At 35.1% G+C, this 24,652-nt stretch overlaps 1 protein-coding gene across 1 annotated transcript; it reads left to right on the top strand.

The window, feature by feature from the left end:
- Positions 1-1,250: 1,250 nt before the first annotated feature.
- On the top strand, positions 1,251-24,379 carry LOC6036305. The gene is made up of 4 exons (XM_001846319.2): positions 1,251-1,376; positions 1,620-1,806; positions 5,417-5,570; positions 23,686-24,379. Exons 2-4 carry the CDS (start codon positions 1,670-1,672, stop codon positions 24,046-24,048), a joined length of 654 nt encoding a protein of 217 aa, XP_001846371.1. The 5' UTR covers positions 1,251-1,376; positions 1,620-1,669; the 3' UTR covers positions 24,049-24,379.
- Positions 24,380-24,652: the final 273 nt, after the last annotated feature.

Here is a 24,652-nt window from a genome sequence, read left to right as displayed (position 1 = left end):
TTTTTGGGAATTTTTTTGTCTTCTAAAAAGTTGTTGGGCTCGCCAATCCAAGCAACTTTGTCCAAGACACCAACATTTTATCTCGTAATCTACGCCTTCTACGACCAAATTTAAAGAAAGCATCTGAGCAAACCTTCAAAAATCAGTTTTTTGAACGTAGAAATTCAGGGTTGAGTTTTAGAGAAAAGTGTTGTTGCGAGCACATTTAGAACTCTGAAAAATGAACATTTTTATTATCTGACAAGTCAATTTGGACTTAAGGGTTAAAAGTTACAGCCATTTTAAGGTAAAAAAGATGCAAATTTAAAACTTAAATATCTCAAAAAGGCGCAGGCCAAATTTTAAGCGCCGGGTTGCATTCGAAAGATGACATCTAGCACTTTAAACGGTGAAAAAATTCCAGGGTTATTTTTCTTTAAACTCGAGATATCTTCATTTGAAAATGTTCAATTTTCAAGGGAAAAGTTTATGGGATCACCCTAACGAAATTCGAAAATTCTCCAACTATATGTTTTTTTCCATGTAATTTTCCCCGCTGAATCTGAATCAGAGCGGAATACCAAACATACAAAAAATAATGGAAAAATAAAACTTGATTAAGTATTTTGCTAAGGTGACACACAGTTTAAAAAATGTAGGGTTATATCAGATCTGGGAATGGCGACAAATTTTGTGTTAAAAAAATGTGTAATTTCACATCAGGAACTGGCGGAATTTTTTTCAGTTTCTTTTAATTTTTTTTTACAATTTATTAATGTAAAATTACTCAAAAAAGTCAATTACTCAACAAAATTTTTAGCCATCGAAAATTTTTCGTTTTACTCTGGATCAGTACAAATTAAATAACTAATTTTATTTTTATGTTGCGATTAGATTTCAAAATTCCATGTTTCCAAAGGTTGTCTTCCTCCGTAAACATTTTTAACCTTATAAAATTATTTATTTTTATTCTTACTGTGTGATGTTTAGAGGCATTTTCAGAAGTTGCTCAGGTTATTTTAGAGGTATGGAGAAGTGGTAAAATTGTATGGTTGAGATAAAAATGTGAAATGGCACTTTGACCATAACACTACAGACTTAAATTGGTCTTGAAATTTTTAAAAAAATATTTCGGTAATTTAAATTATAAAATATAAGTATCAAATTGCATTCCTCCATATTAATCCAGCAACACATCCTCATGTCACGTAGGAGAGCGCCAGCGCTCCCAAACCCGACCACAAAACACATCACATCACCATCTCTTCGGAGCGGAGAGAGCTGCGCAACATCGTCCAGCACTGGCGCGTCTCTATAAATAATGGTGTCGCACGGGGTTTTTTGTCCAGTCTTGATAATACACGACAGTGCGACGCATCTCGCCAACCAGCAAAAAGGTACCGATTGAAACTAAGGATGTTTTTGAGTGAAAAATTGATTGCAGATAATTGAGTGCCGTTTATTTGTTTTCAAAAGTGAATTAGTGATTAGTGTTATTCAATCGATTGCGAATTGCTAGACTTAATTTAATCAATTAGTGCCCTCTACCTTCGCTACTCGGTTGTGAAATGAAAAGTGCGAAAATCACAATTAATTAATGCTCTTCTTTCCAAATTGTCTCATCACCTTTCTCCACCCAGAAAAAGAAAAGAAAACCCAACAGTGAAGGAAGCCCAACTAGTGTACCAAAATGAAGCAATTTGTTGTGCTGGCAGCCCTGGTCGGCCTGACGGTGGCCCAATTCCCGAACGGACGCGTCCTGGAGGCCCCGAATCCGCAGCTGTGCGCCAACCGGATCGTCCACGAGCGGGCTCCCGACGGCAAGGGGTGAGTTTTTGGAGCGAGTGACTTGAACGCAACCTGGTGACGAACCCGGGGTTTCAGTGACGTGATTTATTTGCGAGTTTGTTTGGCGCGTTGGACGTAGGCTGGTCGCGGGAAAAATATTTGCAATTGAAAATTGAAAGTGTGAATGGGAAGCGCTTTTGGGTGACGAAATTCAGTTTGAAGTTAGAGGGTGTTTGGAGGCTAGTTGTGTAACAAGAAAGTGTTTTTTTAAGTGTTGAATGTTGGCTTTTTAGCATTTGGTTTTATAATCATTGTGCATTGTTAGCTAAATGAAATATAGTTTTTTATTGTGCTATGGGAAAGAGTCATTGTTATTGGGTGTTTTTTAATAACCCTGACCCAAGGTAGTTTCAAAACACCCAAAATGCAATTTTTTAAAATTTTGTTTATAGGTCCTTTAAAAAAATTCTAGACATGTTTTAATAATATTGTGAAAACCATGAAATTTAATTTTCAGGAGTTTTTATCTGTAAATTGCATGCTTTTATGATTGTCTGAAAAATGTCTGTAAGTGAACCTCATTAGTTGGTAACTTATTTTGTTCTGTATTTGATTTCAAGCAAGTTATTGTTAATACAAAAATTATTCTATAATGGTTTCATGGTATTTATGTATCTTTGATTAAATAAATACTTTGATAGTACCCTAATTGTATTTATGTTTAAAGCATTTTGTGATACATCTTGGCCAAATATTTTAGAAAATAAGCCTTAAAATAAATTATTCTTCTGAGCAATTCTCTTCGAAATTGGCTGATTTCGGCTATTTTTGTTTTTTTTTTGTATTTTTTGATTTGGCTCAAACTTTGTGAGGGGCCTTCCCTATGACCAAAGAAGCTATTTTGTGTTATTGGTTCACCCATACAAGTCTCCATACAATTTTGGCAGCTGTCCATACAAAAATGGTACGTAAATATTCAAACAGCTGTAACTTTTGAGTAAATTTTCTGATCAATTTGGAGTCTTCGGCAAAGTTGTAGGTATTGTTGAGGACTTTTGAGAAAAAATAGGTACACGAAAAAAATTGCCGATTTTTTTTATTAACTTTTTTTTTACAAAAACACAATATCCCAAAATACGTATTTTTTGATTTTCGAGATTTTTGATATGTTTAGGGGACAAAAATCCGCAACTTTTGAGCCATAGAGAAGTATGATCAAAAAATCTGCCGCAGAGTTATATTTTTTTGAAAAAAAAACAGTGCTTTTTGAAAAAAAAAATCGAAATTTCATTAAAAAAAACAAAATTTTACATATTTTTTTATTTAAAATTGAATTTGCAATCGAAAAGTACTCCAGAGATTTTTTGATAAAGGGCATTTTCAAGATGTAGCCACTGAAATTTTGATTTTAGTTTCGCTAAAATTTTGCAGTTTTTCGATTTTTAATAATAGTTACCATGAGTGACCATTTCTGAAAATATTGTTTTTTGAAAAGTTCAAAAAATTTGCTAAGACATATTGAAAATTGGACCTCTGGTTGCTGAGATACAGCGGTTTAAACAAAAAGAAACAGGACAATTGATGATTTCTAAGTCTCACTGAAACAACGTACCATTTTCTAATATTGATATCTCAGCACCTAATGGTCCGGTTTTCAATGTTAAAACATGAAACATTCGTGAAATTTTTCGATCTCTTCGAAAAAAATATGTTTTATATTTTTGAATCAAGACTAACATTTTAAAAGGGCCAAACATTCAATATTACTCCCATTTCAAATGTTAGTCTTGATTCAAAAATCAGAAAATATTTTTTTTTGAAAAGATCAAAAAATTTCAATATCAAAAAATCTCGAAAATCAAAAAATACTTTTTTTTGGGAAATTGAGTTTTTGTGAGAAAAGTTAATAAAAAAATCGGCATTTTTTTGCGTGTACCTATTTTTTCCCAATAGTCCTCAACAATACCTACAACTTTGCTGAAGACACCAAATTGATCAGAAAATTCACTCAAAAGTTACAGCTGTTTGAATATTTACGTACCATTTTTGTATGGACAGCTGCCAACATTGAATGTGAACCAATGACACAAAATAGCTTCTTTGTTCATAGGGAAGGCCCCCACAAAGCTTGAGCCAAATAAAAAAATACATATAAAATCCATTTCCGGATTTGGTAGAGAATTGCTCTTCTATTTTTTAGCCTCGCCCTATGACCTCGATTGAGAAGCAAAAATGCATTTCAAAAGCTCTTGAATTGTGGTATCCCTTACCTTTTTAAATATAATTTTAACTTTCTGTGTTTTTAATTCGGCAAATCTACAAATGCATGTGATTGTAAATTGATTTTAAATGTCTTTAAAATGTACTTATTAAAATAACCGCAAAAAGCAAAGATTTTTTGCTATGAAGATATGTCTGTCTCTCAGTTTTACAAAAATGAACAAAAAAAAGTAAAATAATAGTAAGGAAACCAACTTTATTCACGTGTCTGGTTGGTGCCTAACTCAAGAATACTTACAACAAATTTCACTGATCAAAACTTGTGTTAAGGAGGTATTAGAATATGACAAACAAACAAACAAACAAACTCGTACTTTTCGTGTTTGACAGTTTGCCAAAATCGCCAATGTTTGTTTTCCATAGTCTAATACCTCCTTTAGTGTTGCCAGATTATAAAACTTCACTAACACTCAAACGCTCGGGTAGTCATTTGACCCCTATTTTGGATGCTTCCGGTTGCCAAAAAATCCAGATTTTTCTATATTTTTAACTGTCAGATGGGGGACAAATATGGTCCACTTTAACCGGAGATAGGAAGAAGCCTTAAAGTTTTGCATAATTTCCGGGTTCGGGTTCAAAAAGGGATAATGTAATATCAATCAAAGCAAGTGTTTTATTTCAAGTCAATTCTAGAATTGTTATGACCTCTAAAAAACTCTACAAATGTAGGACACTTTTGGAAGCAGTGAAATCCGGCAAATCATTTTGATCGCAAAAAAAAACATTTGCAAAATTTCACTTTCTGTGCCAACCAAGTGCCAACCGATCGGTGTGCCATATTTCGCAGCACTTATGAAACCGATCACAAACTGTTCCATTGCGCAGTTCCGCTCCCTCCCTCTCCCGTCGACGAACGGTTCACAACTGACAAATTTATCACCTTCTGCTCAATCGTGTTTCGTAATTCGATTATCTGCTGTTCACGTTTCCTAGAGATCTCCATTAGAGTTTGGAGAGGAAGATTGTAGACAAAAAGAGCTGTACCCAGTCTCGGTCTCGGAGCTCCTTTGTCGGTTCAACAAATTTTCACACGTGTCCATCACACGATCCCGGTGGGGAGTTGACAGAAGGAGTAAATGTTCTTAATTTGGGCGCTATCTTGTTGATTGCGATAGAGTTATTAAAACAAGTCGTTTTTGTTTTGTTTGAATTTGTAGCTCGAACATTTCATTAAATAAAACATGCTTCTTAAAACAAATAAAGGGGCAACTACCCTAATCCAGGGATAAACTCGGAGAAGCCATAAATTCCATAAGCTACACGAACTCGAAATAAAAAAAAACTTATTTTCACAAGATTGACACTTCCATCAGAGAGAAAAAAAAAAAGATCGTGATCATCATATTTTATCAAACCCTTTCGAACACAGATACTTCTTCTCGTGGCGTGACCCGACCCTGGCCGGCGTCGAAAAGGACTGGCTGGACGCGCGGAACTTCTGCCGGCAGCGGTGCATGGACAGCGTGTCCGTCGAGACCAGTCCCGAAAACGAGTGGATCAAGCAGAGGATCGTCGACGGCAAGGTGAGTCCACTAACTTTTTGTTAGACGCGTTGAGTGGGATGCTAATGAGGTTTCGGGATGAGAATTGGTTTGTACTTTGAACTGCTTGGCATTCCAGTTCTCACTGGATTCGCTGGCGATAATTTCTGGAAGTGTTTAAATATGATGAAGATGATGTTTATTTTCCAGCGAGAGACACAATTTGCCTAGTCAGAACCTGGGTGCAGAATAGTGGTTCGCAAAGCGGCCTCAATTTAGAACTGTCAAAGCGGAACCAATTTATTGTTTGAAAAATGATGCCAAAAAGTGACAAGTATTTTAATCGATCTAAAATTTATTTTGTCAGGAATAAAAAAGGGTTGAAATCGTGATTGGCATAATTCGTCACTAACATTTCAATAAGCGCTATGTCTCACGCAAAACCAATGTTTACAAATTGTTTACGACGAATTATCAGTAACTAATGGCACCTGCCAGATAACATTGAATAATCTTACTCCTGTATTATCACTGCGCTTCAAACATACATAATCTCGTAACTTCCATTCGGTTGCTCTTCTGATTCACAAAATTCCTCCCACTTCTGACGCAAATTTTCATCAATTTCATCATTTTTCAACAAAGAAGTACTTTTTTGGCCGCCCATCGTTTAGTCTACGAACAAAAAAAGTGCGATAAACTAAATTTTTCAGCGAAAACTTTAATATCATCAGATCCAAAATGTTTCACTTCGAGTCACTTTAGCAGCAAACAATATGTCACGCTTGAGCTTGAACAAAGCCTTCTACTTTGTTTATGTTTACAGCTGTAGTGCAGTTGTGTTAGTGAGGAGCAGTGGGGAAAAACGAAACGAAACTATTGGCACTACGCCCCCCGGGGCATGGCCTTCCTCTAACGTGGGATTTCTGCTCCAGCGCCTCTGACGAGACAGGAGAAACCGGGACCGACGTTTTACTTCACCATCCGATAGAAGCTCAGTGGATAAGGCGGGAATCGAACCCGCGTCTCATAGCATCATCGGGATCGGCAGCCGAAGCCGCTACCCCTGCGCCACGAGACCCACAGTGGGGATCATTCGGAAATCACGTTACGCATTCTGTCTTTTCATCACCCAGGTCAGAACAAGTGTTGGAAATTTCAAAGGAAAATTTGCTTATAAAATTACACCCTATTTAAACACCACTCAGTTTTCGCCAAAGTTGAACCTACTCAAAATAAGTTAGTGGGGCAAAAATAGATTTGGGTAAACTTATTCTAAGATGAAATTAACTAAATTTTCGTTTAATTCTGAGTGAAATGCATCTGGTTATCAAACCAAAATTGGCATTCACTTCATGTACTCATTTCTGATTAGGTTCGTGTTTCAAGAAATCTGGGTAATTTTGAAACTTTCCTGGTGAGCGACACAATAGACCATGAAAAGGTGTATTGTCTTAATTGAATGCTTTATCGTTCGGATGATCGGATCTACATGATTTGATGCCATCGGAAAAATGATCAAAACTTGTTAAATTGCTCAGCTTCCATTCAATTAAGGCTGCTCATCGCCATTATCTAGCCGCACTCAATCTTTTCAGTCCTCTAACCTCAATCCAGTGTGAGATAATCGGCTTATTTCTCGCAACTTCTTTCTACCCCTTTCTAATATCATCGTCAAAATGTTATCCATTTTTCCTCTCCATTTAACGTCACGCATTTGCAACTGTGTGTGTGTGTGGGAAGCGAAAACCAAGATGTAAACAAACGGGTCAAAAACGAAATCGAAAGCAAAACTGCACAATCTCTTTCGGCGCGGCGGCGAGCGACTGTCTGGGAAGGAAACCGGCTGATTTAAGCCGGCCGAAAAATATGGGTGGATTTTATTACGCGTGTAATAGTCGAGTGCGAGCTTTATGAGTCAATTTTTTGTGGTCGAGCTGTGCCATAATTGGCGTGCGCTGACTTTGAGCCGGTTTTATGGCACAGGGTGGATGCGTGCATAAAAATGTCTAAGTCGATTAACCTCTTGGTTTGGGAAGTTGTTGTTTAGTGCGCATTGTTCGAGCTGCATTTCTAATCGGGCTTGTTAGCCCCAATAGGGCTTTGGGAGGGAAAATTGTCAGTATGGCCCTCAAATGAATGCAACTTAAAAAAATACGTAAAATGCTTTGCTGTTAAACTTTGGGTTAATTTTCAGCGACTCAGATTTCTGGAGTTTCAGTGTTTTGACTCCGATTTAAGCTCTCCAAAAATCCAGACTTCATCGACTCTGACTCCAATTCAACAACAAATCTCATACAAAGTTGTGTGAATCTTTACCGCGTTCGTATCTGCTCCAAATAATCATGGTTTGAGCCCTTTTGAAATGTTGATATTTTGGTATATTTGTATTAAATAGCATATGATTTTCGTTAAAAATGTCATAATGATTCTTGCACTGTTATTTGGATTCAAACTTAACTTTGGATTCAAACATAACTTTTTCACTCACTTTTGACACTAGAATTATGAAAATCTTAAGAAGGTATTAGACTACGACAAACAAACAAACTTTGTTTGCGAGTTTGTCGCAAACAAGTTTGTGAGTTTGGCAAACAGCCTCGGCCTCGGCTTGCTTTGATCATTATTTAAGTTATAAATATTATCAAAAAAAAGTTGAGAAAATCGCAATAGTGTATTTTCTTCAATTTAATTGAACAAAATTGGTAATTTTTCAAGGTTCGAAAATTTCAGACAAGAATATTAAGTTTTCGAAAAATAATCATTGTTGAGTGTCAAAACTATTATTTTTCAAAAGGGCGTATTTTAAATTTGTAACCATTTAGAGCAATGTTTTAAACATCAAAAATCAAGGAATTCGATTATTTTGATCGCAGCGTTTGTTTCCAAAAGCTTAACAAAGTTGTGATTTTTAAATTTCAAACTAGGTTTTAAACGCTACCAAACATTATTCAAAAACTGCTATGTAAGCGACGAACCTTCTAAAAATATAGGGGAGAGTGGGGAGACTTGATCCCCGGGGACACTTGATTCCAAGCCTGTTCTCGTCAGCATGTGGGTAAAACAATTAGCTTTGTTCTAGAAAGTTGTGCGAAATTGACTAAAACTCATTGTAGAAAACAAAGAAAAACATTAAAAATGTTTAGATTGAGTTACACACATATTTCTAAAAAGTGCTGCAAAAAACTTCCAAGAGATCTTTTTCTTTGTTTTGATAAGTATAGAAAACACTAAAAAAATATTCAAAACAATATTTTTTATACATGAATTGTTTGATAAACATATCAACTCCAAAACCTTTACGCATTTGATGTTAAATTTATCGTCATACTATTTTTACAATCAATTTTTAAAAAATGTGCGTTTAGGGAGACATGATCGCTACATTTTTACAGTCACTGGAATCAGCCACAAGATTAAATAATTGGGCTGGGTTTTCGTACATAGTTTCCTTTAGTATATTTGTACATAACTTACTGCAGTTTGAACCATTTTTCAAAAGTTTTGTAAACAAAAATTACCAGCTTTTGTAAAGATGCTCAATTTTGTTCTAAAAATGAAAATTTTAAGTTTTTAAATATTTTGCATGCTAAACTTGTTATATTTTGAACACAAACGTACAGGTTTAATGTAAAATTGCTGTAACTTATAGAAAATTAACAGTTTGGATGAATAAGAAACATTTTGCTTAAGATTTCTTAAAAATGTTGAAAGGGGGATCAAATTACCCCCAACATTTTGAAAATGCCGGTTTAAAATATTTTTTTTAAAAACGCTTGGTATGATTCAAATAGTTTATCTGTTGAAATACTCTTATCAGCCAAACATAGTTGAATGTTTAAGCTTTCAATTCATGCAAAAAGTTCATAGTTTTGTGAAAATTGACAGAGTTATGTGCGATACAAAAAAGGGGATCAAGTCTCCCCTACGTTGTTTCTACCACAAGCCATTTTATCCGTTACAACATACTTCCACAAAAGAAACGAAAAATTCACCAAATCGGACAGTTTACGCAATAATAGCCGACCCCCAAAACAAAAGCTATAATCATTTATGGCTGCCCGGTTTCGCACTTTTAAACAGAAACCAAACCTGTTCGCGAGCAAGGGAAAGTTTTTCGCAATTCCGCATAATATTTAAAAAAAAAAAACTTCCGCACGAGTCCTGTTACCGGTTTTTCAGCCCAATTTTCGGTTGCTCAAGAATTCGCTTTCTCCGACTCGATAACCGAGTGCCATACCTTGCCATGAAAAAAAAGTGCGTCATGGAAAGAGGAAAAATGGTGCATGCAAACGAACGCGTAGGCGTTATGTGCAAATAACAACACAAATTTTGAGTGCTTTTGCAATCGAGATGTGCAAAAGCATAAGACGTGAGTCCTACGCCAGAGACAAGTGGACTTAAATCAAATTTAATGTCAGCTTAATTTTCATCTTCAGTTTTGATACACTCATGTTGAAATAGATTTTTGAAATCAATTGCGGTTATTTCTTTTTCCAAGTTTCACATCTGTTTATCTATGGTATTACATATAGCAAAACAAAACTCTCGCCAGTTTTCTGATTATTTTTCGAGTGATCATTATGCCACACTTCACTTCTGAAGAGCAGGAACCACACCCTCCAAAAACTCGTACTTTCGATTACATAAACGTGATTTTAAACCAACACGTGTGCGTTGGCACAAGAAGCTCTTTTTTTTCGTGATGCGTGCTGACCTACCCTTAAGCTCGCCGTATTTGTTCGTCACTTGTTGCTGGTTGAACTGCTGCTCCCCCTTAAAGTTGGACAAATACAAATACTATCGCTACCTGAGGCAGGAAATTGTTGAAAAGAAGCCATGCTTTGGGTGCGTTTAAAGTCGGTAAATACAGTCAGATCTTTGAATTCACGCACGCGGTTGTTTAGATTTGCGTGATACTCCGATGGTCGAGCCCATTACGTACAAAGTTGCGACGAGACTGTTCAGCTGACATTGAATTCATTGTTGCGAAGGGCTTTCCTTCAATGCTTGAGTTTGTCAGAAGAATTGCGAAATCAATCTAAATCAGTGTCGATTGATTGGAAAGCTGTGGTCGGTTGTTTATCAACAAAACGTATTGAATTTCTAATTAGAGGTGCAATTACTGCTGAACAAATCTAACTGTTGGTCGACGTGCGCATTTTCTCGTAGACAACGAAATTTGATCCACTTGCAGTAGTCGTTATTGGATATTGAAAGGTGAAGTTCATGACAACTGCAGTAAACCGATCCGTTGACCTTACTTGTGAGCACTTGCAGCGATCTTGATCTGCAAGTTGTAGAAATCTGAACGAAGATCTGATTAGATTTCAGTGAGTGTGTTCAATGTCTAAAGTTTTTATTGAATTGCATACAAGTTTGTGTACACGATTTCGTTGAAAAAAACCGAAGTCTGGAGTTTTTTTTTGAAAAGGACCAATAAATCAAATTTTCAATTTTTGCATTTTGGGTGTTTTTTAATACCCCTGACCCAAGGCGGTTTCAAAAACACCCAAAAAGCAAAAACTGAAAATTTGGTTTATTGGACCTTTTCAAAAAAAAAAAAAAAAAACTCCAGAAGTTGACTTTATAGCTGTCGGCCACTATTGCTGGTACCAACCACTAGTGTCTTTCTTTTTAACTACAAGGACTTCACCGCCCTGGGCTCCTAAGTATTTAAGTACGGCACGGATGGCGCCGTATACCCATATTTACATAGAGAATTTTAGAGCGCCCGCCGCGGGATTCGAACTAGCAACCTCTGGATTGTGAGTCCAGTGCGCATTCCGATTGATCTACACGGGCGGGACAAAGGTCAACGAATTTCGAAGTTTTTGGATTGTGCAAAAGTTTTGGATGACATTGAGAGCGAATAAAAACCAAGTGATTAAAATAGGTTTGAATATTAAATTTTCTGTTAAAACCTTTGTCGATTTCTGGAAAATCAGGAAAAAGAATTTTATTTAATCTGTTAAAGTCAGGGCAGGCCATGCAAGGTCAAGGAATTTCAAAATAATGAAAAAATGTAAACAAACAACAAACAAAGAAGTATGTTTGAAGTGGTTTTAAATTCAATGAATGATTCTAAATTTTTGAAAATGATTGAAGTTCGACATTCTTGAACATTTTCAGTTTATAGAAAGCATAGCATTTTTTCTTTTTTCTTAGTTATCGTTTTTGGGGCAATACAGTTTATGTTTTGGAAACATTCTATATAAAAAGAAATCCTTAAGAAATTTACAATTTTACAAATAGTTTATTATTGTTTTTTTGGGATAAGACAATTAAAAAACCACTTCGTCTTCAAGATTATTTTCAAATTAATAATTAAAACTAACTTAATCCACCTATGTGGTTGATGCCTTCCTCACCTTTTACCAACAATGGGTAATACGAGTGGTTTGGACACATATTTCAGCTATTTTTTTTAAGGTCCAGAAAAATAAGTACACAGATATAACTTAAGTTGTCATAACTCGAGACAGGGTTGCCAGATTTTCAATTATGTGGACTCGTTGGAAAGGTCTCTCGATTACCTAACCAACGATGGGTCGGATGATGGATCCGGACATCGTTTACATGCATTTAAGTGAGATCCGGCTTCAAAAAAGTACATAAATATCACTTAAGTGGTCATAACTCGAGACAGGGTTGCCAGATATTCAATGTTGTGGACTCGTTGGAAAGGTCTCTCGATTACCTAACCAATGATGGGTCGGATGATAGATCCAGACATCGTTTACATACATTTAAGTAAGATCCGGCTTCAAAAAAGTACATAAATATCACTTAAGTGGTCATAACTCGAGACAGGGTTGCCAGATCTTCAATGTTGTGGACTCGTTGGAAAGGTCTCTCGATTATCTAACCAACGATGGGTCGGATGATGGATCCGGACATCGTTTACATGCATTTAAGTGAGATCCGGCTTCAAAAAAGTACATAAATATCACTTAAGTGGTCATAACTCGAGACAGGGTTGCCAGATATTCAATGTTGTGGACTCGTTGGAAAGGTCTCTCGATTACCTAACCAATGATGGGTCGGATGATGGATCCAGACAACGTTTACATACATTTAAGTAAGATCCGGCTTCAAAAAAGTACATAAATATCACTTAAGTGGTCATAACTCGAGACAGGGTTGCCAGATCTTCAATGTTGTGGACTCGTTGGAAAGGTTTCTCGATTACCTAACCAACGATGGGTCGGTTGATGGATCCGGACATCGTTTACATACATTTAAGTAAGATCCGGCTTCAAAAAAGTACATAAATATCACTTAAGTGGTCATAACTCGAGACAGGGTTGCCAGATCTTCAATGTTGTGGACTCGTTGGAAAGGTCTCTCGATTATCTAACCAACGATGGGTCAGATGATGGTTCCGGACATCGTTTACATGCATATAATTGAGATCCGGATATATGTGAAAACACATTTTTATACATAACTTTTGAACTACTTATCGAAACTTCAAACAATTCAATAGCGATGTATGGGACCCTAAACCAAGTCGAATGCAAGTGGTTTGATCAAAATCGGTTCAGCCAGTGCTGAGAAAACTTGGCAAGATTTTTGAACACATACACACATACACACACACACATACACACACACACCCACATACACACACACACACACACACAGACATTTGTTCAGTTTTCGATTCTGAGTCGATATGTATATATGAAGGTGGGTCTTCGAGCTTTTAATAAAAAGTTCATTTTTAGAGCAGGATTATAGCCTTACCTCAGTGAGGAAGGCAAAAATATCACAAAATGTTTTATAAAGGATGTTGAACAAAAAGTCGAATGCCATAAGATCGAAAGTCACAAGGTCGAAAGGACCAATGGTCGAAAGTGGAAAAAACGGTTGAATGGAAAAAAATGTCTAACGTGAGAAGAATGAGAAATGAATCTGAAATCAGTCATATTGAGATAAAATTTTAAACTAAATTATTCGTTTTCCTGAATCACGTTTATGGGTTCGGAAATGAGACCTTTTTTTATATATGTAAAAGTCTGAATGCAAGCATATTTTAAAGAATTTTACTTTCTTTCAAAATGTTTCGTTTTTATCACAGCTAAATTTGTGCAAGTATTTCGATTCATTTTATTAGTTGTTCAAATAGCACTAAGATTTATTTTGACTTTAAACATGTTTAAAGTCCTTCATATTCAAGTTATATCTTTTAAAGTTGTTCAGTTTTAACATGCTCAACTGTTTTGAAAAAGTTGTATGAGTTTTTTTTTTTTAATTCTAACATATTTTTATCTGAATATTTTTTTCTTGTGTCTGAATTCTTTCCTGTTTCAGTATTTTTTGAGTTTTACTATTCCATTTTTAAGGGTTTCCATACGTTTAAAAATCTCAAAAATGCATTTTCCCGATTATTGATTAAATCCTTTCAAAAGATGATTTCAAATCACTCCTTAAAGTTTCATAAAAGTATTTCATGATTTAATTGAGTCGAAGACGATTTAAGTTTAAAGTTTTGCTATGCGCAAAGCGAACCGTCAAACTGTGTGAGCGTTTTCTCAAGTTGAATTGCGGGTGCCACGATATCTCGAGATGGAATGGACCACATTGGTTGAAATTTGGAGTGCGGACTCCCAAGATATATCCCGTGTGCATGGCGAAGCCCAATTTTGAAATTTAGGTTTTTGAAAAATTACAATAATCAAAAACATTTGATATTTTATAGAAAAACAGAAAAAATATTTTTATCTTTTTTTTTTAAATAAACTTTTTGAGAATCGGCTTTCGCCATGCATACGGGACCCGTTTAGTGAGTCTTCATCAGAATTTTGAGCTGATTTGGTCAACGCAGTGTTGAGATATCATGGCACCCGTTTTTTGAAACTGCTAACTTAAAATAGCTATATCTCGGCAATGGTACATCCAAATATCTTCATATTTATTTTGTTGGTAGACGAAAATGTATATTTTAATACCCTGAAAACAGATTTAAAAAAAGTTGAAATGTCTACTGATATCAACCTCTGACATTTTAGCCAATTTACATGTATGTAACCCCTTAAATCATTATTTGACCGACTACTGAAATAATTGTAATTGAAGCCAAATATTGCCTTTAATTGCAACATTAAAGTAAATTACCTTATAGAAAGATGAGCTCACAACCATCTTCGGTAATTAATCAACGCTGAGCAAATAATAATAACACACCCAATCAAAATTACCACAGATGTAACAAGGCCCCAATTACCAATCATCAAACATTTTCGCACCTTTTCCTCCGAAGGAAAAAAAAAAAACGCGTGAGAAATCTAGCTATTTTTGGCCAACATTACGAAACCCCGGTGATACCTCGGCGCAATTGTAAAATTGTGGTAAACTTTCATTACGATGAGAGTTTCTGGGCTCGTCTCCATTCAAGCTTTAAGCAAACTGGAATGAGGAAGCTAACAAAAAAACCGAAGTGTCTGATGACTCTTCAATTACCATTTTGCCGAACATGGTGATAAATTAAAAAAGCCTCAGCCACACTCACACACTTTGTGGTCTGTCTGAAGTTGAAGAGGTTGGCAAGCCTTCTTCTCTTCTTTTTTTTCTGCAAACAAGCCCTGGAATTTATGAATCACCTGAGCAATCAAAGAAGAGCAAGATGATGGACTTTTGCTTTGAGACTTGGAGAGTTTGCGGACAGGTTCAGGTGTCTGAGGGCATCTTCTCTCGCTGCTGCTGCTGCTACTGAACATACGACCCACTTTGTGAGATAATAATTATCAGCCTTGCGTAATACCTGCAGCATTTGGTGGCTGCTGGTGATACTTTTTCAATAATGAGATGGCAAAAGGGGGTATCATCTCTGCATACATATGCAGTCGGTACTGTTTAGTTACATTTTATGGCCCGGTTATGAGTGGTGCCTAAGATATCACCCCTTTTGTTTTGCTGCTTTGTCTTGCAGAAATGGTGGGGTGTCATTCATATTTCATATTTTTGCAATGTTTGATGCTGCTTTGTTTCTTGGTGTGTTGGGGTTGTTTTTGATAGTCCAGCATCAATTATGGACGTAGATTTTCTCGTTTAGTTTTTCCTCGGCTGAAATGACAGAAACATTATTGAAGATTTTTTTTTGATTGTCGTCATCTGGGGCGAATTGGGACAGCAGTTTTAGAAATGTTGCAGCCTAATAAGTTGGATTTTTGAAATGGTTTCGGTTAGATTACAATCAGAGCAACAAAATGTATTCATTCGTTCCAAAATTTGCGGCTTTAACGTGAAGACTTCCATCATTGTCATGATTTTTCGTTCAAAGATATAAATTTTGCGTCACTTTCAATATTTTGACAAAATTCCTTCCACAAGTAGGCAGCGAATGACAAACATGTTAAAGCTGCCTGAAATAAATCAACTACCACCACCTTCCACAAGTTGTTTAGAATAGTGCCCTACACATGCTGATTCCATTTGGTAACGATTATCCCATTCCTTGTAAAGTTATGGAAATCGTCATAAATCAATGATAAATAAATTTTGAAGCACATTTGATTTAGATCAAAAATTCTTTCAGTGGCTTCAAGAAGGCAACAACCGGCACATGCTGATTCCTTTTGGTGCTGAAATTCGTTTAATTGAAATTAATACAGAATATTTTATAGTGATGATCAATTTTCTTCGAAAATGATCAACGGCTTCACCTTAAACCATACAATATTTTTGAAAGCTTCAAAAAGCGTTTTGTAGATCTCAACAAAACCTACAAAATGCTTTTAAAACATTGCAAAAATGTTTTCTCGGGGTTACAGATATCGCGGGAAAACGGTTTTTTTTCAACAAAATTCCCGAAATTTCTTTAAAAAAATGAAATTTAATGGAAATGGTTTTAATTTAAAAAAATGCACAACATTGAAGTGTACAGAATCTTTACTGTCAAAATGAGTTCTAGGATTAATTCATGGCATGAATTTTATAAAAATTTTCTAATTGAAGAGTTTTATTTGAAATCAGTTTTGCAGTGCGAATTTTGTTTCCACAAAATATACCATAATTTCTGTTTAACTAAAAAATAATCAAGATTCGTTCATTTCACATTTCATTCAATCATGTTTGCCAAAAATTTAAGAAAATATTTACTTTCTTTTATTTGGTGAATTTCCGAAAAAAGTACAAAAACCGCGGGAAACGGACAAAATTTCTAAATCCCGTGATTTCATCACAAGTCAAATTTTGAAGCAGTTTTGAGGCTTTGCAATGAAGCACTTCTAATTTTTTAGAATTAAAATCTCATGTGTGTAAGTAAAATTTCTTGATGTCACTTAGTAAATGTTTGAAGAACGTAGTTTTTGGATTTGAACTTTGAACACGTTTCTGACCAACATCCCCTAAGTCCCAAACTTCGTATCACGCATATTGTGTATTTTTTTTGAAAGGTTATAAATTTAATTGTGAGTTAAAAAATATGAAAAAACTCCCCATTTCCAAACATTTTTTTAGGAAACTTTCGCTCGTCATTTTCTAGGAGTAGAGGAGTAGAAATGTTTTTTTTAAATCCAACCTTAGCTTTCTGAAGTTTGAAGCAAAATGATAACAACCCCTAGTAAATAAAATCATGTTAATCGGGGAATGTTGACAGATTTAGAGCCAGAAGTAATGTGTAATACTGTACTTGTTTGATAACCACAAACCGAAAAAAACGAAGGCATCGTCAAAGCAAAATTTGTTTTCAAATGAAATAGAAAAATAAAAATGGCTTAGAAATATTTCCAGAGTTTACCCTTAAAAATTATATAAACTGTTTCTTATTTGTCGATTTCTCTGGAACGACGCAACATTTTTGCAATCTTTTGAAAGCAATTTGAAGGCTTTGTTCAGATCTACAAAACAAAAATCAAGACTAACATTTTAAAAGGGCCAAACATTGAATATTACGCCCATTTAAAATGCTCGAAAAGATCGGAAAATTTCACGATTTTTTCATGTTTTATAACATTGAAAATCAGACCATTATTTGCAATTTTCGTGTTTCTTTTTCTTAAAGCGGCTCTATCTCAGCAACCCGAGGTCCAATCTTCAATGTCTCTCAGACAATTTTATAGCAATTTTTTTGAACTTCTCAAAAAAAAAATATATATATTTAGAAATGGTCACTCATGGTCACTATTTTTAAAAATCGAAAAACTTCAAATATTTCGCTAAATTCAAACTTTCGGTGGCTATATCTTGAAAACGGAGCCCTTTATCAAAAAATCTGTAAAGTACTTTTCGATTGCAAATTCAATTTTGCATTAAAAAGTAATGTCAAACTTGTTTTTGCATGAAACTTCGATTTTTCCCAAAAATCACTATTTTTTCAAAAATTGATAACTCGGCGGCAGATTTTTTGACCATGTTTTTCTATGGCTCAAAAGTTGCGGATTTTTGTCCCCTAAAACATATCAAAAAATCTCGAAAATCAAAAAATACGTATTTTGGGAAATTGAGTTTTAGTTAAAAAAAAAGTTGATTAAAAAATCTGCAATTTTTTTCCGTGTACCTATTTTTTTCTCAAAAGTCCTCAACAATACCTACAACTTTTCCCTAGACACCAAATTGATCAGAAAATTGACCCAAAAGTTACAGCTGTTTGAACATTTACATACCATTTTTGTATCGACAGCAGCCAAATTTGTATGAACACAAAATAGTTTATTTGGTCATAGGGAAGGCCCCCACAAAGTTTGAGCCAAATCAAAAAATACAAATAAAATCCATTTCCGGTTTTGGTAAAGAATTGCTCCTATGACTAAGCATACAAGTGTTTTTCTATTTCCACAACAAAACCTCCAAATTTTAATTTGATTGAAATCTGAATTTCCAGACCAAAATTATCTGTTTTATAATTTCGGGAATTCCCGAGACAAAATATTCCCAGTTTTGGAAAAATCCCGGGAATTCTCGGAATGGACGCACTTCTTCGTATCACGTATTTTGTTTATTTTTTTTGGAAAGATTATAAATTTGATTGTGTGTTAAAAATATGAAAACAAGCAGAAAAAAAACAAAAAAAAAATAACTTGAAAATACAAAATATTCAAAAGATAGCGATTGGAGATTGTAAAACAGGCCAAAATACTATCAGAAAGAAACAAAAACTAAATAATGCGTACAGAGTTTACCCTTCAAAATTCTATTGACTGTGACGTAGAATTTCATAAAAACTTTAAAAAATGTTAAAATAAAGTTTTGCATCTGGTAACCCCTCGGTCATTATAGCGTGTGAATTAAAAGTTAAATTTTTGATGTGAAAATTTTGATTGTTGAATTTTTTTTTTTGCTTTTTAGGTACCGTACATTTTTTTTGCTTTTTAGGTACCGTAAAACGGGGTGACTTTGATAGGTTGGCGATTTTTCCGCAAAATGAAGAGTACAATCAAAATACGTACGGAATTGTTTAGAATCATACTGACCGTGGTAGAGAAGTGTTCGAAGTACCTCAAAAAGAACTTTTCATATAATTTTGAAAAATTTAAAAATTTAGTTTACTATAGATAAGAAAATGTTGATGAAAGTCATTATTTTAAACTTCTCAAAGTGTCATGATGTTCTCAATGATCATAATTTTGAATCGGGAAACGGAATTCATTTTCGGATTCTTTGGACAATTTTCCACTACGAGAAGGTTAAATAAGTTTTTAAATAATAAATAATATGTGTTTTTGAAACACAATTAAAAAAAATCTCCAAATGTATAGGCAATTTCAGTTGAACAAATTTCATGTAAAATGTGAAAACTTTTGATTCGTGCTTCGAATTCGGTATAAAATACAATATAAAGCAATAATTTTATGATCAAAACCAGTTTTGACAAATTTTACGCCAAATTCCGTCTTTTTAACAATTTTACTTAAAATTTATATCAGGGCTGTGGAGTCGGAGTCGGAGTCGGAGCCGGAGTCGGTGGAGTCGGGTCTTTTTGGGGACCTGGAGTCGGAGTCGGAGTCGGAGTCGTCAAAACTCGAGCAGCTGGAGTCGGAGTCGGAGCCGGAGTCGGCTAAATTTTATGAGCTGGAGTCGGAGTCGGAGTCGGAGCCGAAGATTTCTGATTACCTGGAGTCGGAGTCGGAGCCGAAGTTATCTCAAATTCAACAAAAAATATGTTTTTTTATTGTTCAGTATTTCCTATAGAACAGCTTAATTTAAAAAATATCTTTTATTTTTAATTGATTTATCAGATGCCATTATGTTATTGAAGCTTTTTAGGCCGATGCAAATATTAAAAAAAGTTTTTGTCCCTCGGCCCTGGCCGAGGTCAAGGGGGCAAAAAATAAAAATATAAAAATTTAAATAACAAGCCATAGTCTTCACATTTAAATGAAAAAAGTGTTTTAAAATGCATTTTACACTAGTTCAGTTGTTTTGCAATCATTAGTTTTCAAAAAATCTAAGATCTGACAAAAACAAAAATTGTATCGAAAAAAGGTTTTGCATCGAAAATTTTCAAAAATCTTAAGATTTTTAATAAACCCAAACATGCTAAAAATGATTTTAAACGCAGAAGAATGTATTTTAATTTGATTTCAGCTGGTTGCACTTGAATTTTCATTGAAATTTTGAAGTTTATTGTAAAAATATTTTTTTTGCCCCCTGATTTTTCGGGCCAATTTTGAAGGGGGGGGGGGGGGGGTGACAAAAACTTTTAAAAATATTTGTACCAGCCTTATTGTGATTGAAAAGCTCTAATTGGGTTATTACACTATGAGTACAAGAAAATCAAAGTGTTGCATTTAAAATAATTGAAACTATCAAAAAATATCAAAAGAAGTTGCAACAAATTTTGAAGTAATCATTGATTGTTGATGTTGATTTTAGGTAAACTATTTTGATATCGTTGCAAATTATCGTTGAACAAATCTCAAGAATTCAGTACAAAAATAAAGTAATAAAAAATGTATAGAACAAAATATAGGATTTTCATTTATTTTTCAAATATTATAAATAAAAAAAACAGAATCAAAATATTATCAACTGGTACGAATTTTCTCATACTGTATGTCCCACGCCATTATGACGGAAGGTGATAATCATTGCAAATCAATGTACCTACCTTAACAAAATAAAATATTTGTGACCTAGAAAATATTTTACTTGTGGATATTCGTTTTTTATTATATTTTAAGTTTTTTCATATATTTTGATGGAAGCGCAAGATCATTCATAAAGCTTCTTTTTAGGTTTCACGAAGTATCGTGAACCTCCTTTTTAATGAATATAAAATTTTAAAATTAAAATAAATTAAAACTTTCCAGGTTAAAATATTTTCCATGTCACAGATATTTGAAAAGGACATCTTAAGCGTCCTTTCCACGAAGAAATTGTTTAGATACATTAATTGCAATAATAATATCCTTCAGCCATGGCGTGATGTCCATGTACGTCTTAAAAAAACAAAAAAAAATGTTTCGTTTAAATTTGTCATTTGAAAAACAAGGGGCCTGTCACTGTGCTTCTTACAAATGTCAGCCTGAAAGTGAGCAAATTGAACTTTATTGTTCAATAGATCATTAAGGCCAGGTTTCTTTTAGTTATTCATTCAAAAATAACAATTAAATATTTAAATTTATTAGCTTTGAAAAAAATATTTTCAAATTTGAGGTTAAGCAAATAAATCCAAATTTACTTACAAAACTATTCTTCTCAAAATGCCTCTAAAACTGAAGATATTTTTTGATTTCTGATTCCATAACGTATAAAATTTGTAACCAAGAAACTTTTTTTCCGTTTATTTACTTTACTTCACTTTTACTAAACTTATTTTTCTTGAGAAAAACATGACGTTTAGAGAGTATTTAAATAATCCTATTTATCAATGTTTTAAAAATAGTTAATTGATAATAGTTAACTAACTTTTGAAACTTTTAAAAATATATGGAGTCGGAGTCGGAGTCGGAGCCAACCATTTGTTGAAAGCTGGAGTCGGAGTCGGAGTCGGAGTTGGCTAGAGTTGGTTGGCCGGAGTCGGAGTCGGAGTCGGAGCCAACCATTTGTTGAAAGCCGGAGCCGGAGTCGGAGTCGGAGTCGGCTAATCTGAGAAAGCCGGAGTCGGAGTCGGAGTCGGAGCCGTTTGAAATATGACCCGACTCCGCAGCCCTGATTTATATGTATTTTGTTAAAAAGCTTATAAACTTAGATAATTAAATATAAACATAGATTGTTTTTTCTTAAAAACTATATCAGCTGCTTTAGTGATGGTACATTTAACTGAGCAGTTCTCTCAGATTTCGGTCATTCGATTTTTTTTTGTATTTTTTAATCCGACTGAAACTTTTTTGGTGCCTTTGGTTATACCCAAAGAAGCCATTTTGCATCATTAGTTTTTCTATTTAATTTTCCATACAAATTTGGCAGCAGGCCATACAAAGATAATGTATGAAAATTCAAAAATCTGTATCTTTTGAAGGATTTTTTTGATCGATTTGGTGTCTTCGACAAAGTTGTAGGTATGGATATGGACTACACTGGAAAAAAATGATACACGGTTAAAAATATTTTGGTGATTTTTTATTCAACTTTTTGTCACTAAAACTTGATTTGCAAAAAAACACTATTTTTATTTTTTTTATTGTTTAATATGTTTTAGAGGACATTAAATGCCAATTTTTGGCATTTAATGTCCTCTAAAAGCATCCTCTGAAGCAAATTCATTTAACACTAATTCAGTTGTTTTGCTATCAATTGTTTAAAAAAAATAAGATTTGATTCTGACCTTTTTTGAAAAAAAAAAAATACCGTCTGATTTTTCGGGCCGATTTAGAAGGGGGAAATCATGGGATAGACAAAAAAAATCAAACAGCGTAAATACCACAATTTTTTTCTTTATGTGCTTTGTCAAACATTGGTTTCAATGTACTGGAAATGTAAGATGTAGATGATTTATGAATGACAATGTCCAAACAAAAGAAACGTAAATCACTCCCTTTTGACACCACACATTCTCCTAGTAAGCACGAGATCCTCCCAAATCGATATTGAAAATTACGGGTACCGAGTACACGTTTCACAACCGCCCATCATCCCCAAAGTGTCATCGTAAATTTATGATCGCCATAACGTGAAAGCCCCAAGGATCGAACACAATGGGACCACACCCTCTGGCAGTCCACGTGAGAAACCATTATTACTTAACCCTTCCTTAATAGAGATCTTCGTTGCATGCAAGTCACGCACGCCAGGAATGTCGTCCCTCCAAATGACATCACAGAAAGTGTGTGTGTGCGTGTTTTAAAAACAAACTAAAGATGCATCGACATGACCCAAAACCGGTCGCCGGTTGTTAATATTCACCGCGAAGATCTGGGACACAACACGTCGCGGGCGCCAGAGATCCGGACCTGCGCAATTGTGTCCCATCTTACGTGATCGGGCGGCCCCTTTAATTTAGATTTTATTCAAAGTTTAATTTTTCAATTTTGGACCTTTGGCGTTATTCAATCGTCGGTCGGTTGGCTGGACAGGTGTCCAAAAGTGGTCCTCGGCAGAAGGTGCGTTGAAGACGATCAACGATCGATCACTCGACGACAACCGACGATGATGCCAGATAATTGCCCTGGGCAGCCGGTTCGGGGTGCCCTACAGGTTATGCAATAAGCTCCAGGTGATCGACGACGATGAAGACTTGGTCTGTCCGTTGACACACCTACAACTCGGAGCATTGAAGCGACGTGATACAGATGTTTTATGTTGCACGTGACTTCAAAGGCAGACTGTTTGGAGTTGGCGTGATAAGACAATACCGCGGAATTCATTAATCGACTGACGATTGTCACAATCGTTGGCTCATCACTGCTGTATTGAACTTTAGAGGGTGTTTTATGTGGGGCTTCACGTCAATCAGATTGTCCAGCGTATGTAGCGAATAATGGTTCCGTGTAGAGGTTCGACGTGAGTTGCCGAGTGTTTAGACTGTGAAATCGATTGCGGAAATCTGATCTACGAGTGATGTCTAGACTTGGGTTGGAGATTCGGATTTAGATACATTGTCAAAGGCTGTGATTGTATCGGAATCAGTGAACGAAGCTTCTGGAAAATTGAATAAAGCATATGTTCGATTCTAGCTTTGAATTATTTGACATTTTTACCTCTAAATTTTTTTTTCCTTCTCAATTTTCAAATAACTAACTGTTTCCCTCCTCTCACCTTCTCTCTCTCGCAGCAAAAATACATCTGGACCAGCGGCCGGCTCTGTGACTTCAAGGGCTGCGACCGGCCGGACCTGCAACCGGTCGTGGTGAACGGCTGGTTCTGGACCGCCGAGCTGCAGAAGCTGGCCCCGTCGACGGTGCGCAACCAGAACGACTGGTCCGAGAACGGCGGCATCGGAAAGCCCCAGCCGGACAACCGCGAGCTGCAGCAGGGTGGTGCCCCCGAGAACTGCCTGGCCATCCTGAACAACTTCTACAACGACGGAGTGCACTGGCACGACGTTGCCTGCCACCACGTGAAACCGTTTGTGTGCGAGGAGAACGACGCCCTGCTGAAGTACGTCAAGTACACCAACCCGGGACTTCGGATCTAAAACTTAACTTTTTTTCAAAAAACTCTATTTTCATCACCATCAATTTGTTTGTATTTTTCACTATTTCTACAACTTTAAGCACCTCAACAAAAAAAAAACTCCTCTAAGTTATGAATGTAGAAGATAGAACGAGAATGTACGAGTGTAGAATTGATAAGACTAAGAGCACCACCTTTTACGTTAATTTCTCCAAACTTCAAACAAGCACTCTCATACACCTGTTGACTGCCAGTTTAGGATGAAATCATAGGGAAAAGTTGATCGCGTTAGTATTAGCAACACAAAACTGCGAGATGTAATGTCTTTTTTTATATTTATTAAATAAAAACTTTAAAAACTAACCTATTTGTTTTTTTTGTTATTATTTGAAAGAAAAAAAAAAACACCACTCAATGGAAAAAGTGGGGAATTAAATAAGTAAGTAACCTGGTAAGTAAAGTCGTATAAACAAAAATTATAAAAATTATAAATTTATTTATTGATTGCTGTTACTACAAAGTTTTACATTGATGCACTTTAAGAAATAACCCTGAGAAGTTTTAATTAAAAAAAACAAGAAATTTCTAAATGAAATCATAAAATCATAAAATCATAAAATCATAAA

Source organism: Culex quinquefasciatus, chromosome 3 (genome assembly GCF_015732765.1).
Source record: "Culex quinquefasciatus strain JHB chromosome 3, VPISU_Cqui_1.0_pri_paternal, whole genome shotgun sequence".
NCBI lineage: Eukaryota > Metazoa > Arthropoda > Insecta > Diptera > Culicidae > Culex > Culex quinquefasciatus.
This window is presented reverse-complemented; position numbering and strand designations above follow the sequence as displayed.